Source organism: Cryphonectria parasitica (assembly GCF_011745365.1).
Source record: "Cryphonectria parasitica EP155 unplaced genomic scaffold M406scaffold_6, whole genome shotgun sequence".
Classification (NCBI taxonomy): domain Eukaryota; kingdom Fungi; phylum Ascomycota; class Sordariomycetes; order Diaporthales; family Cryphonectriaceae; genus Cryphonectria; species Cryphonectria parasitica.
The window spans coordinates 1,524,614-1,544,703 of record NW_024468914.1 but is presented as its reverse complement, the minus strand read 5'-3'; the positions used below and the strand labels follow the sequence as shown (position 1 = coordinate 1,544,703).

Below are 20,090 nucleotides of genomic sequence, written 5' to 3'. Positions count from 1 at the left end.
GCTCAAGGCAACTGTAATGGGGCTGTGCCCTAAGCCCTCCAAGCCTTTTAAGGTCCAAAGTCCTAGGAAGCGTATCAGCATGATCTGCCCTTCCCAACGCAATCAATTCGATCTCACCATCGCCTTCTTCCCCAGCTTGACCTTCGTGTGGTACCTGCGCACCATTGTCGTGTCTACTCAAGTACAGAAAACAACCGAGTGTGTGTGAGAGTGAAAGAGGAGATGCGCGTCCATCACATTCTTGGTCTGCTCACGGGCGTCACACACGCCCTTGCTGCTCGTAAACGCTTGATTGTTGACACCGATCTCTACAGCGATGTTGAGTGAGACCACACACTTCTCCTTTCCTCGGACGGACTCGTTGCTATTGAGCGTCCGCATATGAGCAGTACTAATCTGCTTAATAGCGACGCAGGTGCCCTGTTGCTAGCAGCTACCTCACCAGACGCGGAGCTTCTCGCTGTCAACCTGAACTACCCCTCCTCGTTCTCAGCTGTTGCTGCGTCTGCAATCCTAGCGCACTACGGCCTTGAGAGCCTTCCGATTGGAATACCTCGTCCGCTGAACAACAACACCTTCTTCGACTCCTGGTATTATGAGCTTGGCGAGTACGCAAGCAAGGTCGCTCGCCACTGGTCTGCTGGAAGCCTTCCCTGGGGTCGTGCCGATGAGGCGTGGGATCCTGTCTCACTGTATCGAAAAATTCTGTCCGAGGCTGACGACGGCAGCATCACCATCGCCTCTATTGGCTTCCTCGATAATCTTTCTGGCCTGCTGAACACAACGAGCGACTCCTATTCGTATCTCAGCGGACCCGAACTCATCAGGCAGAAGGTCTCGGAGCTCGTGGTAATGGGCGGGGCTTACCCCTCAGGCCACAGCTGGAATTTCTACGGCTCCAACGCTTCCCTCACGCGCCATGCCATCAACTCGTGGGAGGGGAAGATCATCTTCATCGGGGACGACGTCAGCAAATATATCCTTACTGGTGGGCCTCTCATGGACAAAGGCCCCGCGAATGACCCTGTCAGGATGGCTTATATTTATTACTCGTACTTTAACCCGCGGTCGTCCTGGGATCCCCTCGCGGTCTTGTATGCCATCCATGGTCTTACTGACATGTTCGAATATGGCAATAAGAATGGGTACAACTATATCGAACCCAATGGAACCAACCGATGGGTTTGGGATAAGTCGAGGGATCGTCAGCACTTCTTGAGGCTCAAGTCCTCTAACGAGACGGCTGCTGCGAAAGTAGACAAGCTTTTTCTTCAGGGCGCATCGTCAGCTGCCCACCGTCCTCCTACCAAACCCTTATCACCGCATCGCAAACTTTGTAACTGTTTCGTTCCTAGTCTATTTGAAAATGCCGTTATGCTAGCGTATGACTGGGTCAAGTGGGCTGGAGAAGCACCGACTACAATATTATGAAAGCATCACATGAATATTTCATCAGGCTTTCCTCTCTCTTCACCCACACAAGAACAAGGACTTATCACGAGAAAGGACTAGCAATTGATACAATTCATTAGACACAGCCGGTCTGGTGATTATAGCAAGTTTTGATGGGTCTTTTCTCTCCCTTATTGTTTTTTTTATTATTTTGTTTTGAAGAAAGAAAGAATAAAAAGGATGGATATAAGAGTGAAGCAAAAGCTGAAAAAGTAGTGGGTTCTATGCAACACAAGAAATATATAACATTGAACCTATCAAAATGATTCGTAATAACCCAAGCACCATGAATATCCTTTCGCCGTGTTCCAAACATAATGAATGACAGTAAGAATGTGAGGCTCACAAGAGACTTTAGCATGGTGATTTATGGTACCTAAAAAAGAACTAGCTAGACTTACGAAATGATGACGGTATAATCGAAAAGAAGGTCATATAGAGAGTAACACTTGGTGCTTTATCTTGATCTACGAGATGTTGAAGACCGATATTTGAGATGAGTAACTAGGCTTGAGCAAGGGAATCAAGAGTGTTAATTGCGTACTTGAATGATTCTCTGTTTCCTTGTCTTCCTCGTTCGAGTCTACCATATATTATATATTTCTCTGGACAAGGTGTTTGCCTTCAGCCTCATCTACTAAGCCGTTTCCAGACGCCTTTAGAACATCAGCTGGGCAGGGCTAAGTCTCTTTGACTCCATTGTGACCACTGGGTCGTCTCATTCACTCCGAATATAATAGTATAAGCCATGTTATTCAGGGTATTCAGGGTTGATGTTGGTGAAAGTTGACCAGATGGTGTTCAATTACGTGTTGAGCTCAAGTTGTCAAATCCTAGAAATACTCCCCTACTTTATAGTACGTAATCTGGCTGATTTGTAGGCCACCTTTTGTGATCAAAGCAGGCGAGAGAGGGTTTATGTAAGAGGTGCCTCGCCGCTCAATTGTGGATCCCTGCATGTGATCCTGCTCTCAGAGCCAAGGCAACAACCACGCAACTTCAAGCCACAAACTTGACGTGTCAAGATTGTATCAGAAACAACGACAGCTCACAGGACGATACTTCACATCCAAATCCTAGCTTCACCGCCGCCCCCTCGACGCGACAAGACCAGCATGGCTCATCAAAGTTCTCAACCCCAGGAACCTCCTCAGCTACACAGCCAGCCTGGCATTCTACGTTTGACACAACCACTTCGCATCCGCATCTACTATTTCCTTGGCCTTCACGGCCCCACAGAGCGATCGGTCGATCTAAACGGCCACAAACACGTCGGACCTCATCCATCTGGAGTTCATGGTCTGCTTCTTTCATGTCGTATTCTATATGAGGAAGCCTCGAACCTCCTGTACAGAACGCATCGATTTCACATTCGATACAGCGACCAGCAGTCACTCCAACCTCTGAGAAACCTGAGGACATCATCGCTTGCCGCGCTGTCTCACCTCCAAGTTATACTTTCTGGGACCTCATGTCACGAAAGCGAGGGCTGGGAATGTTACCGTCATTGTTGCAACAGAGATCCCCAATTCTGCGGAATGGACGCTCAGCATGACACGCCTGCTGCCGGTGATCCTGATCCGAGACTTGCCGATTGGGATCTAATAGCTTCACATCTGGCTTCGGGCATTCGTCCAGGCATCCTCGAGCTAGCCATAATCTGCGACTTCGTCCCCACCGACGCTGGAATACAAGCAGCCACGGAGATGACAAGATCCCTTCTACGTCTGCCGAGGCTCCGACATTGCTCGGTTCGACTAGCACGTTATCCACACGGTCAACTTCAACAATTAGCCAACGACGCCGTACTGCGGGCTTGCCACGGCATCCCACCGTCTTTGACTTCCTTGCCATCGTCCGTTAATCCGGTGCAGGGTCCTGCATCCGGGTCGCCTTCGCTATTCCTCAGCCTGCCGCGAGAACTGCGTTTCCGCATCCTGGAGTATTCGGACTTGATCACCCCTTGGGCCCAGGTTACCTGGAGCCCACAGCACGGAGGCTTTTTATCGAGCCAAACGTATTGTGACAACTTGGAAGGCATGGGGCTAATTTGCCCACCATCCCGGCATCATGGTTGCCAATTCTCCAAGTGCTGGACGCGATATTACGGGCCTTCTCCTGGCTGCTTTTGTCGTCTCCAGCATAGCGCCAAATCCTCAACGGTGGCTTGCCAATGCTGGGCGCCACCGAAAGCCCTCTTTCTTGTCTGCCGGACACTTTACAAGGAAGCTCAGGCTGTATTTTACTCGGGGAATCGCTTCGTCGTACACGACTGGACGTCCGATCCTCCGTGGAAGCGCGAGATCGACTGGGACCTTGTAGATGGGCCCAAAGATGAGTACCCGCATGCTTGCTTCGGAGCCAGCAGGTTCCTGAAGGAGGTTGTCCCTGAGGACTGCCTGCATCATCTGCGTTTCCTAGAATTTGTCTTCCCTCCATATGACTATAATGTTTGGCCGGGGAAAGACCACTCCGCGCTGCAAGACTGGAAGGATACAATCGCCTGGGCCAAGGATAAGATCAATGTAGAGGGACTCACAATTCGTTTCATCACAAACGAGCCGAGCGACTGGGAGCAACCTCGTTCCTGGATCGAAATGTCAAAGCCTCAAGCCTTACAAATCATGAAGGCTTCCAGCAGTATCCTGCTGACATTGCCCGCCCTCGGTGAGCTTCGCAGGTTCTATGCTCGGTTGGTCTCCCCTTGGATAATGACCGGAGGTTTTCACGATACCCGTGTGGCCATATCGTATGTGGAAAAAAGGTTGAAGGAACGCGCTGAGAGGTCTATCATGGGGGAACGTTATGACGCCATGTATGCAAGTGGAAAAGAGCCTGAAGAGAGTGTGTGGCATCATCGATACAAAAGAAATCTTTGAATTGCACTAAAATCTTTTGAAGCGGGCCATACAAGCCATAGAGCTTGTCATACTGTTCGTTAATAGCGCGTTGTTGCAAACTCCCTAGGACCACGCCGAAGAGGCCCCGTATTATGATGCTCATACGAGCTTGTCTTCTGTGCCTATGTTCGCAATGCTCCTTTGACAGCCCACTGGGTAAATTAGATATTTCAGATCCTGGTGAAGGAGCTTTGGTAGATTGTCAACGGTTTCCAGGTACCCCAGTCGATTTTGACAACAGAAAGATATTCAGCAGCAAAGGCATGTAGGGGTGATAGAGATTCGTGTGAGAGACTGGAGAAACGAATCTCTCTCTCGTTTGCGTTAACTTCTCTCGATAGATAGCCACTCTAATATCTGTTGATGACTTTCAGCATCGATTTCACTGAGCGACAGTTGTATGTTGATGGGATTTCTTAGAGTCCGCGATGCAAATGGCTTCGCCCACGATACAGCTTCTAGACAGTGGCATAATACTATCTTTGAGTATAAGCATAATCCATAAACCTGGCGATTAGATCTCGTACTCCAACATTCTATAGAACTACACAATCAGGCCATACTAATGGCTACAAGAATCAAGACCTGCTAACCAGTCCTTTCTTTCGATGCACGACGGAAGGCCAGACAGAGCACTGCTTGGAAGGAGTCTCCAGTTTTGCGAGCATCAAGAACTAATTCCGACAATAAAACATCCAAAAAGAATTCTTTGCTCGTGTGACATAGTTTAGAAGTCCAACATTTCGCACTTCTCCTTACATAAGTCCCGATTGAAACTTTCCCTTCCGGCCATGGGCAACCATTCCTCCCTTCTTGTCTATTCATTGTATGACCCCTCACTCACCCTTCAGACTTGCACAATCAGAACCCACCACCCACCTGGTTGTGGTGGCGCCTGATCCCTACCTTCTTCCCATCGACACCTTTCGTGCCAGCAATGCTTCTTCAGGTGTCCAGGGTTTTGAGTCCGGCTGAAAGAGCATCAAGGTATTCTCGTGTTTCCAGATGTGCTCTGTTAGTCGCACTCCCCCTTAACCACGTGTCACTATGAACACATGCGAGGGCACTCGCGCCGATATTCCGAGCGCTTGAGGAATCGCGAGAACCGTGGAAAACGTCTGTAGTAATTATGGCAAGTACCGCTTTCACACCAGTGGACCCCGTACGTTTCCTGATCTTCGCGTATATTGTATGAATCCGAATTCAAAGAGTGATACCAGTTCGGACCCATCATATCGCAGGCATCCCATCTGCATTGGTAATGGAGCACAAGACAGTGTCCTCCCAAATGACATGGCCGAACCTCCACATCGAAGAGCCCGCGCTCGTCTGTGAGCTCTTTGCCGCCATAATTTATGCGCCTTCGGTGGGATTGTAAGTCGGCCTGGCAGTCACCGCGCTGCCCAGCTGTCTCTTGTAATATGCGCTTTGGTGTTGATTTCTGTGGCGCCTCTTGCTATGCCTCGAGTTTCTATTGATATTCGTACTCTTTCCGGGTGTCCTCAGAAAGCCAACTGATTTGTCTTGCAGGATTCCACCGGCACGACCTGCTTTTATCCAATGGAGGACAAGGCCACCAGTTACCCATCGGTCGGTGTTGCATCCCGACACATCCACAGTCATTCGGGTCGAAACAAAGAAGTTGAGGTATGTGGCCGTAAAACAGGATTGGACAAATTCCCCAGCCCCCCATTTTATAAGCTTCTCCTAATCTACACCAGAGGGTCGGCAGGATGACTGGGCGCTCCTGGGGCGTAAAATCAATGTGCGCAGTCCATGAGGTGACTAAAGATTTATACGAGCGAATTTCGATCGTTGGATGGAGGCTGCGCGATTCGACGCATCCGCAGTCACGGCCACGTCCGACGTCAGCGTCTGCTCCCATCGCAAGTTTCTGCTCGGGGCACAACATAAGATGACCCTGTTCCTTGCACACAAAAACCACATTCTCGGAAGTTTCAGGTTGAAATAACTGCATGAGACGCCAGTATTCGATATTTTTCCAACGGATCTGGCTGTGCTCACAGATGCGGAAGTAGCCCTCGTGACCGATGCACACTTGATCAGACGATGTCTCTTTTCGACGTTGACGGATGGAGAACAAACATGCTGGGTGATCAACGCCACACGCAGAGCAGTGCAGGTATCGACATAACCTCTTGACCCTGCTGTCCCAGTCAGGTGCCTCACGTGCTGTCAAGCAGACTTGACAGTACCTATCCTTGTCAAGGAGTCGGCAAAGCTCCGTCTTGAACCCATCGATGGTGCTCGGCCGCGGCCATAAGAAAGGCCCGGCCAAACAGTCGTGCCACATGTAAAAAGGAGAATTGAGGTCGGTAGGCAGCTGCAAGTGCTTGAGTGCGGTCTTGCTGCATAGGCTCGCAAACTTTCGTGAAACGCGGCGAAGGCATTCGACACTGCAGTCATCCAGGTTCTGAAACACCTTCATGATAATCAGATCTGGAAGTATAGATATGGCTTTTTGTTTCGTTACTGCATGCCCTTCTGATCAAAATCGATGTAATCCCCGTTGCGTCCACCTTCTTTCCCAAATAGTGTGGCCATCGTGTATCGTCGATGAGAGGCGTGTAATCGGCTCTGCGATGACAGAATCTTCGCAAATAGCTCATCTGTAACCCCATCTTGTGGAACTGTCAGAGGAGGTTTAGTATCAGGAAAGTCGTCAATGTTGAGCAAGTTGTGGTTATCGAAGAGCAGAAGGAAACCGGCAGCTGATTCTCTCCTTTAAATGCATGGCCACGTAGCTTCTGCGTACCGTCTGACGCGCAGTCGTCTATGCTCATGAACACATGACTTGGCGTAGAGAATCTTAGTGTCTAGTCTAGTGAGATTGGGTCAGCCTGCAGTTCGACCACCATTCGCCGGATGGAGGCCGAAAGCTGATCAACGGAGTCTAGCAACCTACTAAGTACATCCCCGCCCGAAATTGCATCTGATTGGGAACATCGCGTGCATAATGAAGACTGACTTGTGAGTAGATTACAGACGAAATGAACTAAGCATGTGACGAAGACACAAGCGCTGTCTTTAGGCTCTTGCCGTGGCGAGAGGAAACTCGAGCTTCATGAGAATTGGCTCGGCTATCATGGTGTTTCCCGGCGGGACCACGTGCTATTAAGTTGAGACAGGGTTGTTTCAAGATCGTAACAGCACTTGGATAGTCTTTAATAAATACGGACTGGATTCTGTGCTCCAATGACTCTAAGTGACAGCGGATGGGACAGTAAGCGCGAGGTGTGGTCGAGGGTCGAGGATAGCGCTGAGCGCTTTCGCCAGCTCTTGACTTCAGTCTGTGTAGAGACGTCAGTAAAAAGGGGTAATAGAAGCCAGAATAGATGGCTAAGGAGGTAGGATGGCCTTCTGCATACATCATGCATGCAGACTTACCCAATAGAACTGACAGCCTGTCAGACCAGTGACACCATCCCAGAATCGGTGATTCGTAGTACCAGGGTGATTGGCGAAAAGTATTGGACAAATCTGCCATAGTCTGTCCGTAAGCAAGTGACCATTGGACTCGAGGCGAAGATTCGGCTTGGGTGATGGAGCTGAAAGGAGGGCAGTACTTGCGTCAAGATCTTGGGGGCCACCGACTGCTAATGCTTTCAACGCAAAGGAAAACGAGGAAGCGGTGTTGAACGGCATGAAGCATCTGACGTACATGGTTGTTCTGGAATCTATAAGGAGGGAAGGTTCATGCTGCTCAGCTTGTTGGAAAAAGTCGTCAAATCACAGGTTTGGCATGGATGTGTGGATCAGGCTCGTGTACTGCTGAAGACATGGTGGGAGGACGATGGTATTCTTGCTAGAAATGTGTAGGAACATTGAGATCTGTGGCCATGGCTCAAGTTTCGAGAACTGATGGAGATGTTGATGTCAAAGTTGTCTGGAACAACAAAGAGATCGCTGTTGCTGTCGAAATATTTATTCGTGGCATATGAAATGATACAATTATAACTCTTGAGAATTGTTAAGAGCAGTCGCGAGGTTCGTATTCTAGAAAGTTTGGCGGGTACAGAAGAGTTAAGTAGCAGTCAAGCAGGAGAATGACAGTCTGCTTTGCTTTCCGGGAAACATAAAGCTTATATGAAAAGGCACGAAGGTCTTCTAACCGATGTTTACATGGAAGGCGTACCCTCAGTGGTTTCCCCCCATTTCCCTTAGATTGTATTCTTAGTATATAAATAACAGCGAAAGCGGTTCTTTGCGCCTAAGTTTTCCTTCCTTAATTTTGCCCTCTGAATGCTTCCTTCGAGACTTTTGATGACCTCGGGACCCCTTCGTTGTCAACAACGGTTGCTGACATAAATATAAGAGGTTTCTTTCTAATCGCTCTAAGCAATTCGTCAAGCTCAACGTGCCCACTAGACCATCCACTAAGGGCCAAATCATCGTAATTAGGAGCATTATTGAGCTGTGTCCGGCTCTCACATAACTTCAGCCTGTGCCAACCGGATATGGGGCAACTCAACTCCTGTCTCTGTGGACCCCTTTAAGAAGACAGCGACCGCATCGCCTGACTCGGTAAAGAGTATAGTCGGCTCTATGGTTTGGTAGAGATGTCGGAGTTGTCTCTGGGCAGGAAGCTCTCGAAACAGACGATAAGTGAGGCCGCCACTTGAAATGAGAGCCAATACAAGTATAAACCTACAGGTGATAATCCCCCACACCCATTCGATTAGTGACTAAAATTCAGTGCAAGAGTCTTATTTCAAATTTGCTTACCACATGGCTCCTGTGGAGGCTGTGCTGTAGAAGGTGATGCCTGCCGCAATACCGGATCCAATTGTGAGGACACCGAGCATCAAGTCGACAGCTATGATCAGGCCTGGCGGCGTCCACGGAGACTCGTCCCCAACCCATGCAGTAACAAGTCTAGCTATGTCAAATGTGATCAAAATAGATGACTAATGCATTGTTTATTAGTTTTATGAAAGCAGTGTATCTCTCTTGGGCTTTCGGCCATGTCTTTGGACATACAAAAATAACATGCAGGAGAAGCACGGTACTCCCCACATAAGCTTTCATAGCAACCAAGGTATTGATAGAAACGCTAAGTTTGATACTTATAATTACCAAACGAATGATTCTCATGACCCATACTCGGCAGCCCCATCTTTTCAATACGGAAGGAATTGTACTTGAAATTCGCTGTTTGAAACTTTCAGTGGATATCATATAATATTTCGTGGGCATGGCTGCTGTAATTCATCAAAAGAATTGATGATATATGGCGAATGGGTTTGAGTCTAGAAGATCAATATAAGCAGAAACAAGAGTAGGACGAGAGTTTATATTGTGATATGTAGCAAGTACCAGAGGCCTCAGCTGCATGCAACCCCAGCCCCTCCCCCCCACTCTGGTCACATTCCTGTCAGCTTAGCCCCCGTATATTTTAGTCTCAAACCGGATTCCGGGCTGGTCGCACTCAAGGCTGACTTTTGAACTTCAGATAAGCATCGCTTCATGATCCCGGACATTATAACCTCGACAAAACTTCAACAGGCATAATTACCGGTTGACAGCATTCAGAACTTTGAACGTGAAGTCTTGGTTGAAATTCGATACAGTTCCTTAAAAAGTAGTTAAGTCATATCATGAAATTAATTGGGATACCAAAGGGATATGCTATACACTGCCAGCAGACAAGCAGCACGTGTTCTCCACGATATCCGCTTCGTCATGTGGCAATAATTGCAGCTTACGCCGTGCAGGGTCGTGATGCAGCTTACGCGCTAAGGTCGCTTTTCCTGGATTGCAAGTACGTGCCAACCGATCATCACCTTTGCAGCTGCAAGGATGAGGGCTAGCTGTTTCAATAAGTACTTAGTTTTCCAAAGATACTTTACACATACCAGGGCTCTAAAGTGTTTTCTCTCACCAACATTCAATCTGCGGTAGCCACATCGATCTCCTAGCACAACCAATCTTCTTGAAAGATATGAGAGCTTCTAATGTCGATTCCACTTGGTTTCTAGGCGACGTACCGCCATCCGAATTATCCTTACAGCACCTAATCTTCTACATTTTACCATGTCCATTCAGGACAGATTTCCTAAGAGTGGTTGGCGCCGCATCGGCGCCGTCAACCTGCTCTTGATCTTTTTCTCTGCGCTCGTGCTGCTGGGGTGCGTCTTGGCCAATGTTTTCGCATCCCCACCGCGACCCATTTCGACAGCGAGAATCTTATATCAGGGCGACTGTACTGCTGCCAGCCGTATCAACTTGGTATTGCACCTTTTTATCAACGTTCTTTCGACCTGTGTCCTTGCATCATCCAACTTCTTTATGCAAATTTTGAGTGCGCCATCTCGCAAAGAAATCGACAAGGCCCACCAGGTTCTATGTGGCTTGGAAATCGGAGTGCCGTCGTTAAAGAACATCTTCTTTCTCTCTAATTTTAAACGGATCGTATGGTTTGGGCTGTTTCTTAGTTCTGTACCCGTCCACCTACTTTTCAATAGCGTCGTTTACGAAACGAATTTCGAGGGCTCCAGCTGGCATCTCGGCATCGCGACCGAAGCATTCGTGGAGGGAACGGGGCATTATTTTGGTCCAGGGGCATCTTTGTCCCCATCTGGCTTTCCTGGGCCTACTTTCAATAACAATATGACTAACATATGGTACGGCCTCGGCGAGCAGATTAACTTGGCTCAATACTGGGACGATTCGTCACCCGCCAATCAGACAATGAAGGTGGTTGAGAGTGCAGTTGCAGGGTGGAAAAACCTTACACCCAGCGAGTGTTTCTCCGAATACAGATTCTGCAAGCCGAGAAAAGAATATCGCAACATGACAGTCGTTGTTGATGGCGTGGGTCCTGGATGGGTTCGGTCAGAAATTTTCGATTTCGACACAAACAGCAATCTCAGCCAGCTTTGGGATGCACACATTCCTCCCCGTGTCGCCAACTCCCTGTGGCGTTCACTTTCCTGTTTCAACCAAAGAGTACCTGATGAACGGTCCTCAGACGACGGATGTAACCAGTACGGTCAATGCGCAGGAGTGCTTGGGGATCCCACAGCACATGCCTGGGTGAATACTACAACCCTATCAGGTTCGATCTGGACCATCCCTGTGGAGAGCTTTCAGTCTTCGTATCCAACGATATACGGGTTCAATCAATCTTTCAGCCACTTGAATGTGGCGTATTGCCTTGCAGAGCCGAACCCGGACTACAAGTGCAAGGTCGGTGCCTCTACCTCTCTGCTTCTGGTCGTGGCCCTGTGTGTGTTTGCCAAGGTCTTCCTGGGTGCTTTGACCCTCTGGAAGATCCCACACACTTCACTTGTCACGCTTGGCGATGCGATGGAATCGTTCATCTCATGTCCTGATGCAAAGACGGTTGGGTTAGGTACAATCAACATCAGGGACAGCCGGCGAATTGAATTTCAAAAACAAACACTGGGATCAACCCAGTATCTGATCCATGGACCCAGACCACGCCGATGGCATGGTATCACTCGCCGATATGTCAAGTCGGTCATATCTAAAGGCGTGTGGATACGCACCTACAGCCTCCTCACAGCCGGCGTAATTCTGCTCGTGGTTGCTTTGACAATCTTTGCTACCACCTACGGGCCCAGCTCGGTGTATGTTACATGGCTTCTGGTTGTCGTTTACGAGATGCTGACATGTACTGCGCAACAGAATCCAGGCGTTTGGTTCCTCAGACAATAACACAGCCGTCAACATATTCTACGAACCACCGTCATACGTGACTTTGCTTCTCGCTGCGAATAGCCCCCAAATCATCCTATCATTTTGCTATTTCTCTTTCAATGCTTTCTTTACTCGTACTCAGACTGAGCAGGAGTGGAACTCGTACAGTCTCGAATACAAGCCGCTGCGTGTTTCCCACCCTACAGGATCTCAGACATCCAGTTATCGTCTTCAACTACCGTATAGATACAGCTTGCCGTTGCTTGGTGTTAGCATTGGCCTTCACTGGATCTTATCGAACGCAATATTTATCTACATCGTTGAAGGGAGTAAGTGGATTAGAAGTATTAAACATTATTGTCGCAGGCTGCTGACTTCAATGTTATAATCAGATTTCTGGGACTCTTCTTATATAAGCTATTCATTTGACCTGCAAGAGTTGGGAGTCTCAGAAGACGCCTTGGTTGCTATGGGGGTTTCAGGGTTGGCTTTGCTGATTATGACTCTCGTCTCCGCCCTCTTATGTTGCATACCAATAGCTTTCAGCTACAGAAAGGTCCCGGGGACCATGGTAGCTGGTGGATCGAATTCTTTGGTTTTGTCTGCCGCATGCCACGCCTCTGTGATGGCAAGAAGACACTGGGAACTTACGAATACCTCCGATAGTGCCGTTAGGGAAGGATCTGCATATGAAGAATCTAATGACGGCAATGGTCAGGTTCAAATGCCTGCGCCATCTATGAACTTCACTAGGGGTCAACAGACAGCCGCAGTTCAGGGATACAATGCCGCCATAGATGCCACGAACGCCGACACGCTGCGCCAGTCCTACCAATCCTCAATAACAATGTCAGAAGAAAATTATCAGCCACTGAGGTCAAACAATCAAAGAGGAACGAGGCCGCCATTACCCGAACGTGTGTCCCAGACAAGGGCCCAGTTAGACGTTGCCAGTGGCAGTGTTTATCCGCAGCCTTCTCCCCACTTGCGGGATAACAACACAGGACCCCTTCTGGGAGCATATTACGAACCAAGACCTGGGAATACTCGATTCTCAGCTCTGACAACGGGATATGCAGAACGATACGAACGCTCTGTCCAGATTGACCTCGACAGCATGCACAAATATACACGCTCAGAAACGCAACCTTCTTTGCAGACTGGTCCCTTTATCAGAACCTACAATAACGGAGACGGAAATCATTCTTCCAGCGTTGACCGCTTTCAAGAAACGCATGGCGCTCCCCAGGATTGGCAGGGCCAGAGTATTCTCATAGGCAGTGGTGCTTTGGATGAAAATGAAGTTGAGCGCTTATTGGGCGGCATGAGCTTGAGCGCACGAGATGAGAAAGAGTCGTTATTATTGAGAAAGCTGACCTTGGGCAAGATCAAATGGGGCTCTATGGCCTTGGACTCGCATCTCCAGGACAGTGTGAACATGCTGGGTATTGATGAACCTGTCAGGCATCTTGGCATGGGGACTGAGGAAGATGATGTACAGCCTCCACGCCAAGGTCACTGGTATATTTGATAGATTAACCATATATACTGATGGCTACATACGATGGTTCATCTGGCTGAACCCCTTTTCATTAGCTCGCAAGGGTATCAAGATTATCTAATACTTAGGCCAATGAGGGGGTTTCAATTAAGCATTCCCACAGCTTGTCGTTCTCTTCCTTGGTCATTCTGAGGGGGGCCGCGTCTTCTTAAGGGAGGGGAAGGGTAGAGTATTGAATCATTTTGTAATTGGCAAGGGTCGCCACTCAGTTGAAGGACAATGAAGAGATGAAATGGTGTTTATTACAAGATTGAATGAATGAGAGCAATAGAATATATTCCCTCATAAGAGGAGGAAGAATAGAAGGGATGGTCTCCAAATGGAATAACACTTGATCTATTCGGAACAATCTACTTTATGCATCTTTAGAATTGTGACATCTTCGCTTAAATGAACTCCAGCAATTAACTCGCAACGCCTCTTGTTGTGGATCCATTTTCAGTGTTTAAATTCTCTTGTTTAAGAATCATGACATCTCACTGCCTATGTCAACCTCGTATTCTTGTGTATATCAGGCCGCTAGCCTTTGAAATACTAGCTTGCCCTCTCTAGTAGAGTTCTCGAGTAGGGCCACGATAGTAGGATGCTTTTCAAGCTCGCCGGTTCTCCTCACCCAGACCGTCATTTCCATCTCCACTGTAGCCTTGGGTCGCAATCACTGCTCTCACTTCCTTCCATCAGGGTGTGGAGCTCACTTAGCACCAGCCAATCGTTGCCCGGATGGGTGTGAAAAGCGAAGAGATTGTCATTTGTTGTCTCTGTCCCGCCAAGTCAAGACAGCGGTGACGTTACGGCGCGCAACGATATGTAGCAGAACAAACTCGACCGTGCCCGCCATCTGCCCGTCTGCCAGAACAAGCACGGCATGAAGCCTCCTCGCGTAATGATGGATATTGCTCGGTAGTCGCAGCCCTTGGACCTAATCTATACCTAACCCGGGAAAGAACTGTCCTAGGCAATATATCCGTACAAACCAGGATGGATCGTCGTATGTTCATGTAGTCGCTCCAGGAACCGCTCACTGGCCCACTTGGACGAGACGATGCCATGTCATGCCCCAGCTGTTGATGAGCTATTGTCTGTACCAAGGGACAGATCTGTATATCGAAAGCGAAAACGGGTTCGAAAACGAAGTTTTCACTCTGCACATTCTGAAACCTGTCTCTATGTGACACTAGAATGCACAACACTCTTCCCGACCACGACGATCCGGCCGACGCCGAGACTCGAAATGCAGTGGAAAAGCAATCGCCGTGGCGTACTCATCAGGGTGAGTTCCTTAGTCGCCTCAATACTGCAATGTGTCACGGGGAGATTGCATTTTAAAGCTTCTTTGCAATCATCAGCATTGGTATTAGCATGAAATATTACAAGAAGCAACACGCATATTAAAATACACCCCTTGGCCATAACATGTAGGTATCAGCCTGTAAACAAACGAGGACACTGGCACTTTCTTCGGTTGCACAGCCAAGAACTTTGAAGTTCTGAGAGAAGGAGACATCAGTGTTTGTATAGTGTAGTAAAGTAGCAGTCTGTTGTGATTGCTTACCCATTTATTCACAATGTGATTACAATCTTCTTTGCCGAGACACCCTTTTTGCCCACCTCAAATGCCTCTTGTACCTTCTCCAGCCCTTGTCCTATGACCTGAGGCTCTGGCATTGGCACGAATCTCCCAGAAGCCAGGGCAGCAGGCAAGAAGTCACTGTACACCACCTTTGCAACATCACTGTCAACAAGCTCCGTGCCCCAGACAAACTGCACCGTGACACCCTTCATGGTCTTCTTCACCAGCGTAGTGATTTGCGCCCACACCATCTTGGCCAGGAAGGATACCATTCCGAAAGCCCCGGGCGCCATCTTTGCCGGGCCGTCCATGGACATGGATGCCACAAATTTTCTCTCTGAGCCTTTGCAGCACGTGGCCAGTATCTCGATGCACGGTTTGATCGATGCCTCGCCGATGGCCATCGCCCCGCCACATTTAGTCCGGCCATCGGAGGTGAGGCGTCCGACAGCGTCCACGATTTCCTTGACGCAGGTCTTGCTTCTATAACTGAAAACCTCCGTGGCGCCGAGCCCCCGGATAGTGTCGAAATTATGGACTCCAGCTGTCGCAACAACCCTGTAGCCCGCAGCGACAAGCAGCTGGACGGCATTCATGCCCACGGCTGTGCTGGCACCCCACACGACAACCACATCACCAGCGCCAGCCTTGTGGATGTAATTCTCAACCGAAGGGTGATTGAGGGCGAGATATTTGTCACAGAAGAGTCCGGAAGCAGCTGTGCTCAGACACAGAGGCAATACACATGCCTTCTCGTACGCCATATCGTCCGGAATTGCTGACACCGAGTTGCTCCTCAGGACGACGTACTCCTGGAATCCACCTTCGGCGGCCTTTGCAGAGCGCGAGTCCATGCCTAGGGCGAGCCCTGTGACACGTTGACCAGGTCGGAACTGTCCCGATTTCTGCACCTTCGTGCCGACCTCGACAATCTCTCCAGCCACGTCATTTCCCAGGATGAAGGGGTACTTGATCCATCCGTACATCATGTCGCCCACCTCTTGCTTCATCCAGTCGATGAGATTCATGGCGATTGCATGAACTCGAACCACAACCTGATCTGGCCCGGGTGGCGTGTACGGAGCTGGCGAGATGGAGAGAGGCCCTTTGGCCTTTGAAATCCAGGCCGCATGATTCTCAGGTGTTTTTGCGGCCATGCTGTTGTTTGATAGCCAAGAAGCTCTAGAGACCTTAAGTATTTCCAACTTGGATGTCGCGATGAGGTCAACCTTGTCTTCTTGAGTGTTTTCTTATAAAGGAAATGTGGCGAGTTTCTCAGTTCAAGGTTAAGAGGCTCAATTCAATTCCGTTGAGATTGTGCAGTTGAAAAATACAGAGCAACCAAGCAGCCATTTTCTTATGTCCTGGGCGGATAAAAGTCGTCAGTTTTATATTAACTGTCAAGTTGTGCTCGGGGGAAATCTGCCAAGTATCAATACGAAATTAGGATTAGTGCTTCTCTTGGTCTACCAACGATGAGAGGGTCTGAAATCTTACCCAACACAACACTCTGGAAGTATGACGCTTGGTATGAAGACGACCTATAAGATGTCGGTTGTCCAAGTGCGAGTTCGAAATAAGCTTAGTTTCGGACAATCTAATGCGCCATCCCTAGCCAGGCGCGGTAGGATACGCAACGGACATAGCGGGGTAAACACTGAAAACAAGCACAGGCATCGGACTTTAGAGGCCTGCGGCTACGCCACCTGCACAACACAAGGCTGGGATACGAATCTAGGTTAGACTCATTCCACCGCCAGCCGCTCGTCTCGATTGGCTTCTCAATTTTAGATGGGACTAACAGCGTTGGGGACGGGGCCGTTTGTAGCTGTGGTTTCACCTTCATTATCGCTAAGCCTCGGTTTCAAGGGATTGTGTTCTGCTTCATCGGGCTGTAACTTTGGCCTATTGACAATCTTGTTCAACAGAGGCCCGCGCCATTCTTGGAAACATGCTTGTCAATTTGAATATTAAGCTGAGCAGCAGTGCCGAGTTAATACATAGTCTGGATATATTCTCGAGCACATGGGCACCTGACTCTGGTTGCCAATCACATCATCTTCACAGGTTGTACTGAATGCGGGCCTATTTAATTAATTAGACTCTGTCCGCATGTCCTCATCATGTAGAATAAAGCTTTATTATAGTCCATTCAACAGGAAAGTACAAAACAGTTTGATGATGACAAGATATAATACTGCAAACAATCTTCGGAAGCTGTTCCTTAGTATAGCAGTGAGCACTGGCTGCTGTTGTCGCTCCTACAGGTTGGCACCTTGAATCTAGTACTGAGATCAGTAAGCTATATTTAGATCACCACTTCTATTCGGAATGGTTCCTATTTGGAAACACAAATGCCTATGCGACGTTTCAGTACAAGCAAAAGAGACGTTGATCTCGGCTGCAGCACTCTGATTAAGTAATAATGACTCCTCACGCCCTCTTAATGTCGATGAGGATTCAAACCCCAAACACATTCCCAATGATTCGCTCAGACACTACCTCTGCTTTGTTTGTTTGCTCTTATTCGTCTAGAAGGGTTGCATTTACTGCAGAATAGCCATTATTCCGGGCTTCGTGTTGCCGAAGTGTCCCATACTGGTGCTTCCTACTGCCAAGATCGGGCAGATAAGATTTGTCCTCTTTATTCTTTTAGATCGAGTACTCTTCCAGTAATTCTTTCTAGATTACCTCCTACAAACTTAGATAAAGTATTCCAGTCCAGGAGCAGATCACGGAAATTCCCAGGTTGGGTTGCTCTTACCAGACAGGTTTCCACTGACCACCGATCAGCTTGAGCCGGACATCCAAAGGTAGAAGCTTTGGAAACGATAACAGCATATGCTTTGGTAATTGTTAGTAAGCTAAAGTATGAATTATCAGAAGACAAGCGCCCACGAAAGCAAAGAACTGAAACTTCTCCAATGATCCACCGTAGGAACAGGCAGAGCAGTTCCACTCCATCCCCATGTTCAACATATCGTAAGGCTCATTCGTACGCCAGCGCACGCCAAAGACAGCTGTATCTGGCTTTCCCTCCCTTAGAAACGACTTCCCCGCCTCGATAATGTTGACCTTATTAAGCCAAGACGACCGCAGAGGCCTCAAGCAGCTGCAGGCTTGCTGTCGCCGTTGGTCTCCGCGCCCCCATGCAAGTAACACATCATTTATGATTTATGGATAATTAAACTTGCTTCTCAGGAGAATACATGTAGTAATTTGCAAATTCCTGGGCTTCTTTTTTGAAACCCAAGATTATATAGCCCTCTAACAATATTCAGAATTTCGTGCAGTCCTTAGATACTGAAGCTATCTAGGTACTAATGGCACGTGGGTTGTGCTCGAGGTCATGGAGCTGACGAGCAGCCTGCGAAAGCTCGCCTTTGTATAAGCCTGGCCACCTAGAATGGGCACCCCTTTAACAAAAGCGAGCCCATCCTGTGTCTCGTTGTATACTTGACATGTATTTCTTCCTTTGATCCTCCATGGCTGTACCGCGGCAAAACGGAGGCATACTCATCGGGATCACTAATTCTGTGACACATGACGGAAGATTTGCGTCTGATTGTATTCTTTGGCAACCAATAGAGGACCTCGGGTGAGTAGACCATATCGAAAGACGTCCGCTATTCGCCGAATATAGTTCACTAAAGTATACAGAGAATCAGACGAAATACCGCGTCCTTCGTTCATGTAGCCTCGAGGATCGTAACACATTCTACCTTGAAGAGGAAACGGCGATAATTTGGTGCCAAGTGCGCGTTGCCAGTGGCTTTCGAAACTCTTATATGACATGTTATCGTCCCTCAAGATCTTGAGCCTGCTGGAGTCAAGTTTCCTAGCGACGGATCTTGCCTCCGCTGACATCGCAGTACATGGATTTCGATATCATTTAACAAGACTCAAAGCGGGGCCGTCATAGTGAGCCTGCGAAGGATAAGTGTTGTACAGCGGAACAAATGTGATGGTGCGTCCGGCGAACACTTTCCACACTGAATTAATTGCCCGGGAGGGGAGGACACATTTTCGGACTACCCAAAGGCGATGAAACTAGCTTAGGTCGAAAAGTTTGTCGAATGATGCCGCATCATGTTCCCAGGTTTGAGCCCAAAATCCACCATGTAGCCTTCCCGAGGCCAGGTCGTCCACAGCTCCTCTCCAATCGTCGTTGTCTGGTTTCGCCATTGCTTGAATCAACTCAAATACACCAGCCGTATTACAGTCCTCTGATCCGAGTCATATGATAACCCGTCGCAGTTATCATAAATCCTGCTCATCAGCCGAGCTCATAATGCTCGCTCCGCTAAGTTTTGCTGGTTAATACACAGGGCATCGACCCAGGTGTGAGTTACGAAGCAGACCCCACAAAATGATTGCTCGCATCATTGAGGATGTGGGTCGCGGTTTCGAGCCATCTTGTCGGGTTCCCAGGATCGTTCCTGTTCAGGAATATGGTGAAGCCCATGCGTATGTTAGCTGCTGGAATCGGCAGTGATGACGATTTCATGTAGTGTGTTGATCTTCAGCAGCTGAATGCAGGTTGCAGTTGATAGTGAAGTGTAGATGAAGGACTGATTCATTGTATCGGTGAAATTTTCATGTTCATTTGGGTTGGGACTAGCAACTAAGGGGCTTTGAGGGGAAGAGACAAGTGAAAATCCGTGATTGAATGGTGGAAAGATTTGGGAGGGGGCTAAGACGTGTAGACATGTGTGCGAGGCTTGATGGTTCACTAATCCTGTGCGTGCCTGGTAGCCATAGCCCCGTCAAAACCCTCTTCTATGTCGCATCCTCGACACAGTCAGCCTTTCATGATATATACACTGAACAAAGAAAAGGTGGAAGAAGCTGCGTGTCAGACTGTGTTCATCAATACTACGTAACAATCTTGGAAGCTTGGGCCTCAAGTGGGTGCAAGCCGCAG

The 20,090-nt window shown here is 48.5% G+C and overlaps 6 protein-coding genes across 6 annotated transcripts; 3 read left to right on the top strand and 3 right to left on the bottom strand.

Moving 5' to 3' along the window:
- Positions 1 to 381: 381 nt before the first annotated feature.
- M406DRAFT_261591 (uncharacterized protein) lies at positions 382 to 1,431 on the top strand (the record flags this gene model as incomplete). The annotated part of the gene is made up of 1 exon (XM_040917453.1): positions 382 to 1,431. One exon carries the CDS (start codon positions 382 to 384, stop codon positions 1,429 to 1,431), a length of 1,050 nt encoding a protein of 349 aa, XP_040774427.1.
- Positions 1,432 to 2,567: 1,136 nt separating this feature from the next.
- Positions 2,568 to 4,331, top strand: M406DRAFT_261903 (uncharacterized protein; the record flags this gene model as incomplete). The annotated part of the gene is made up of 1 exon (XM_040917477.1): positions 2,568 to 4,331. One exon carries the CDS (start codon positions 2,568 to 2,570, stop codon positions 4,329 to 4,331), a length of 1,764 nt encoding a protein of 587 aa, XP_040774426.1.
- A 3,069-nt stretch (positions 4,332 to 7,400) lies between these two features.
- M406DRAFT_331983 (uncharacterized protein) lies at positions 7,401 to 8,154 on the bottom strand (the record flags this gene model as incomplete). The annotated part of the gene is made up of 5 exons (XM_040920689.1): positions 7,401 to 7,484; positions 7,553 to 7,663; positions 7,761 to 7,921; positions 8,035 to 8,050; positions 8,107 to 8,154. The coding sequence occupies 5 exons, from the start codon at positions 8,152 to 8,154 to the stop codon at positions 7,401 to 7,403; spliced, it is 420 nt and encodes a 139-aa protein (XP_040774425.1).
- A 646-nt stretch (positions 8,155 to 8,800) lies between these two features.
- On the bottom strand, positions 8,801 to 9,401 carry M406DRAFT_74078 (uncharacterized protein; the record flags this gene model as incomplete). Its single annotated transcript, XM_040925693.1, has 3 exons — positions 8,801 to 8,991; positions 9,100 to 9,280; positions 9,354 to 9,401. 3 exons carry the CDS (start codon positions 9,399 to 9,401, stop codon positions 8,801 to 8,803), a joined length of 420 nt encoding a protein of 139 aa, XP_040774424.1.
- Positions 9,402 to 10,406: 1,005 nt separating this feature from the next.
- M406DRAFT_74077 (uncharacterized protein) lies at positions 10,407 to 13,566 on the top strand (the record flags this gene model as incomplete). The annotated part of the gene is made up of 3 exons (XM_040925692.1): positions 10,407 to 11,965; positions 12,024 to 12,364; positions 12,428 to 13,566. The coding sequence occupies 3 exons, from the start codon at positions 10,407 to 10,409 to the stop codon at positions 13,564 to 13,566; spliced, it is 3,039 nt and encodes a 1,012-aa protein (XP_040774423.1).
- Positions 13,567 to 14,931: 1,365 nt separating this feature from the next.
- Positions 14,932 to 16,482, bottom strand: M406DRAFT_357102 (zinc-binding oxidoreductase CipB). Its single transcript, XM_040923590.1, has 2 exons — positions 15,149 to 16,482; positions 14,932 to 15,083 (listed from the first exon to the last, which is right to left on the bottom strand). Exon 1 carries the CDS (start codon positions 16,321 to 16,323, stop codon positions 15,157 to 15,159), a length of 1,167 nt encoding a protein of 388 aa, XP_040774422.1. The 5' UTR covers positions 16,324 to 16,482; the 3' UTR covers positions 14,932 to 15,083; positions 15,149 to 15,156.
- Positions 16,483 to 20,090: the final 3,608 nt, after the last annotated feature.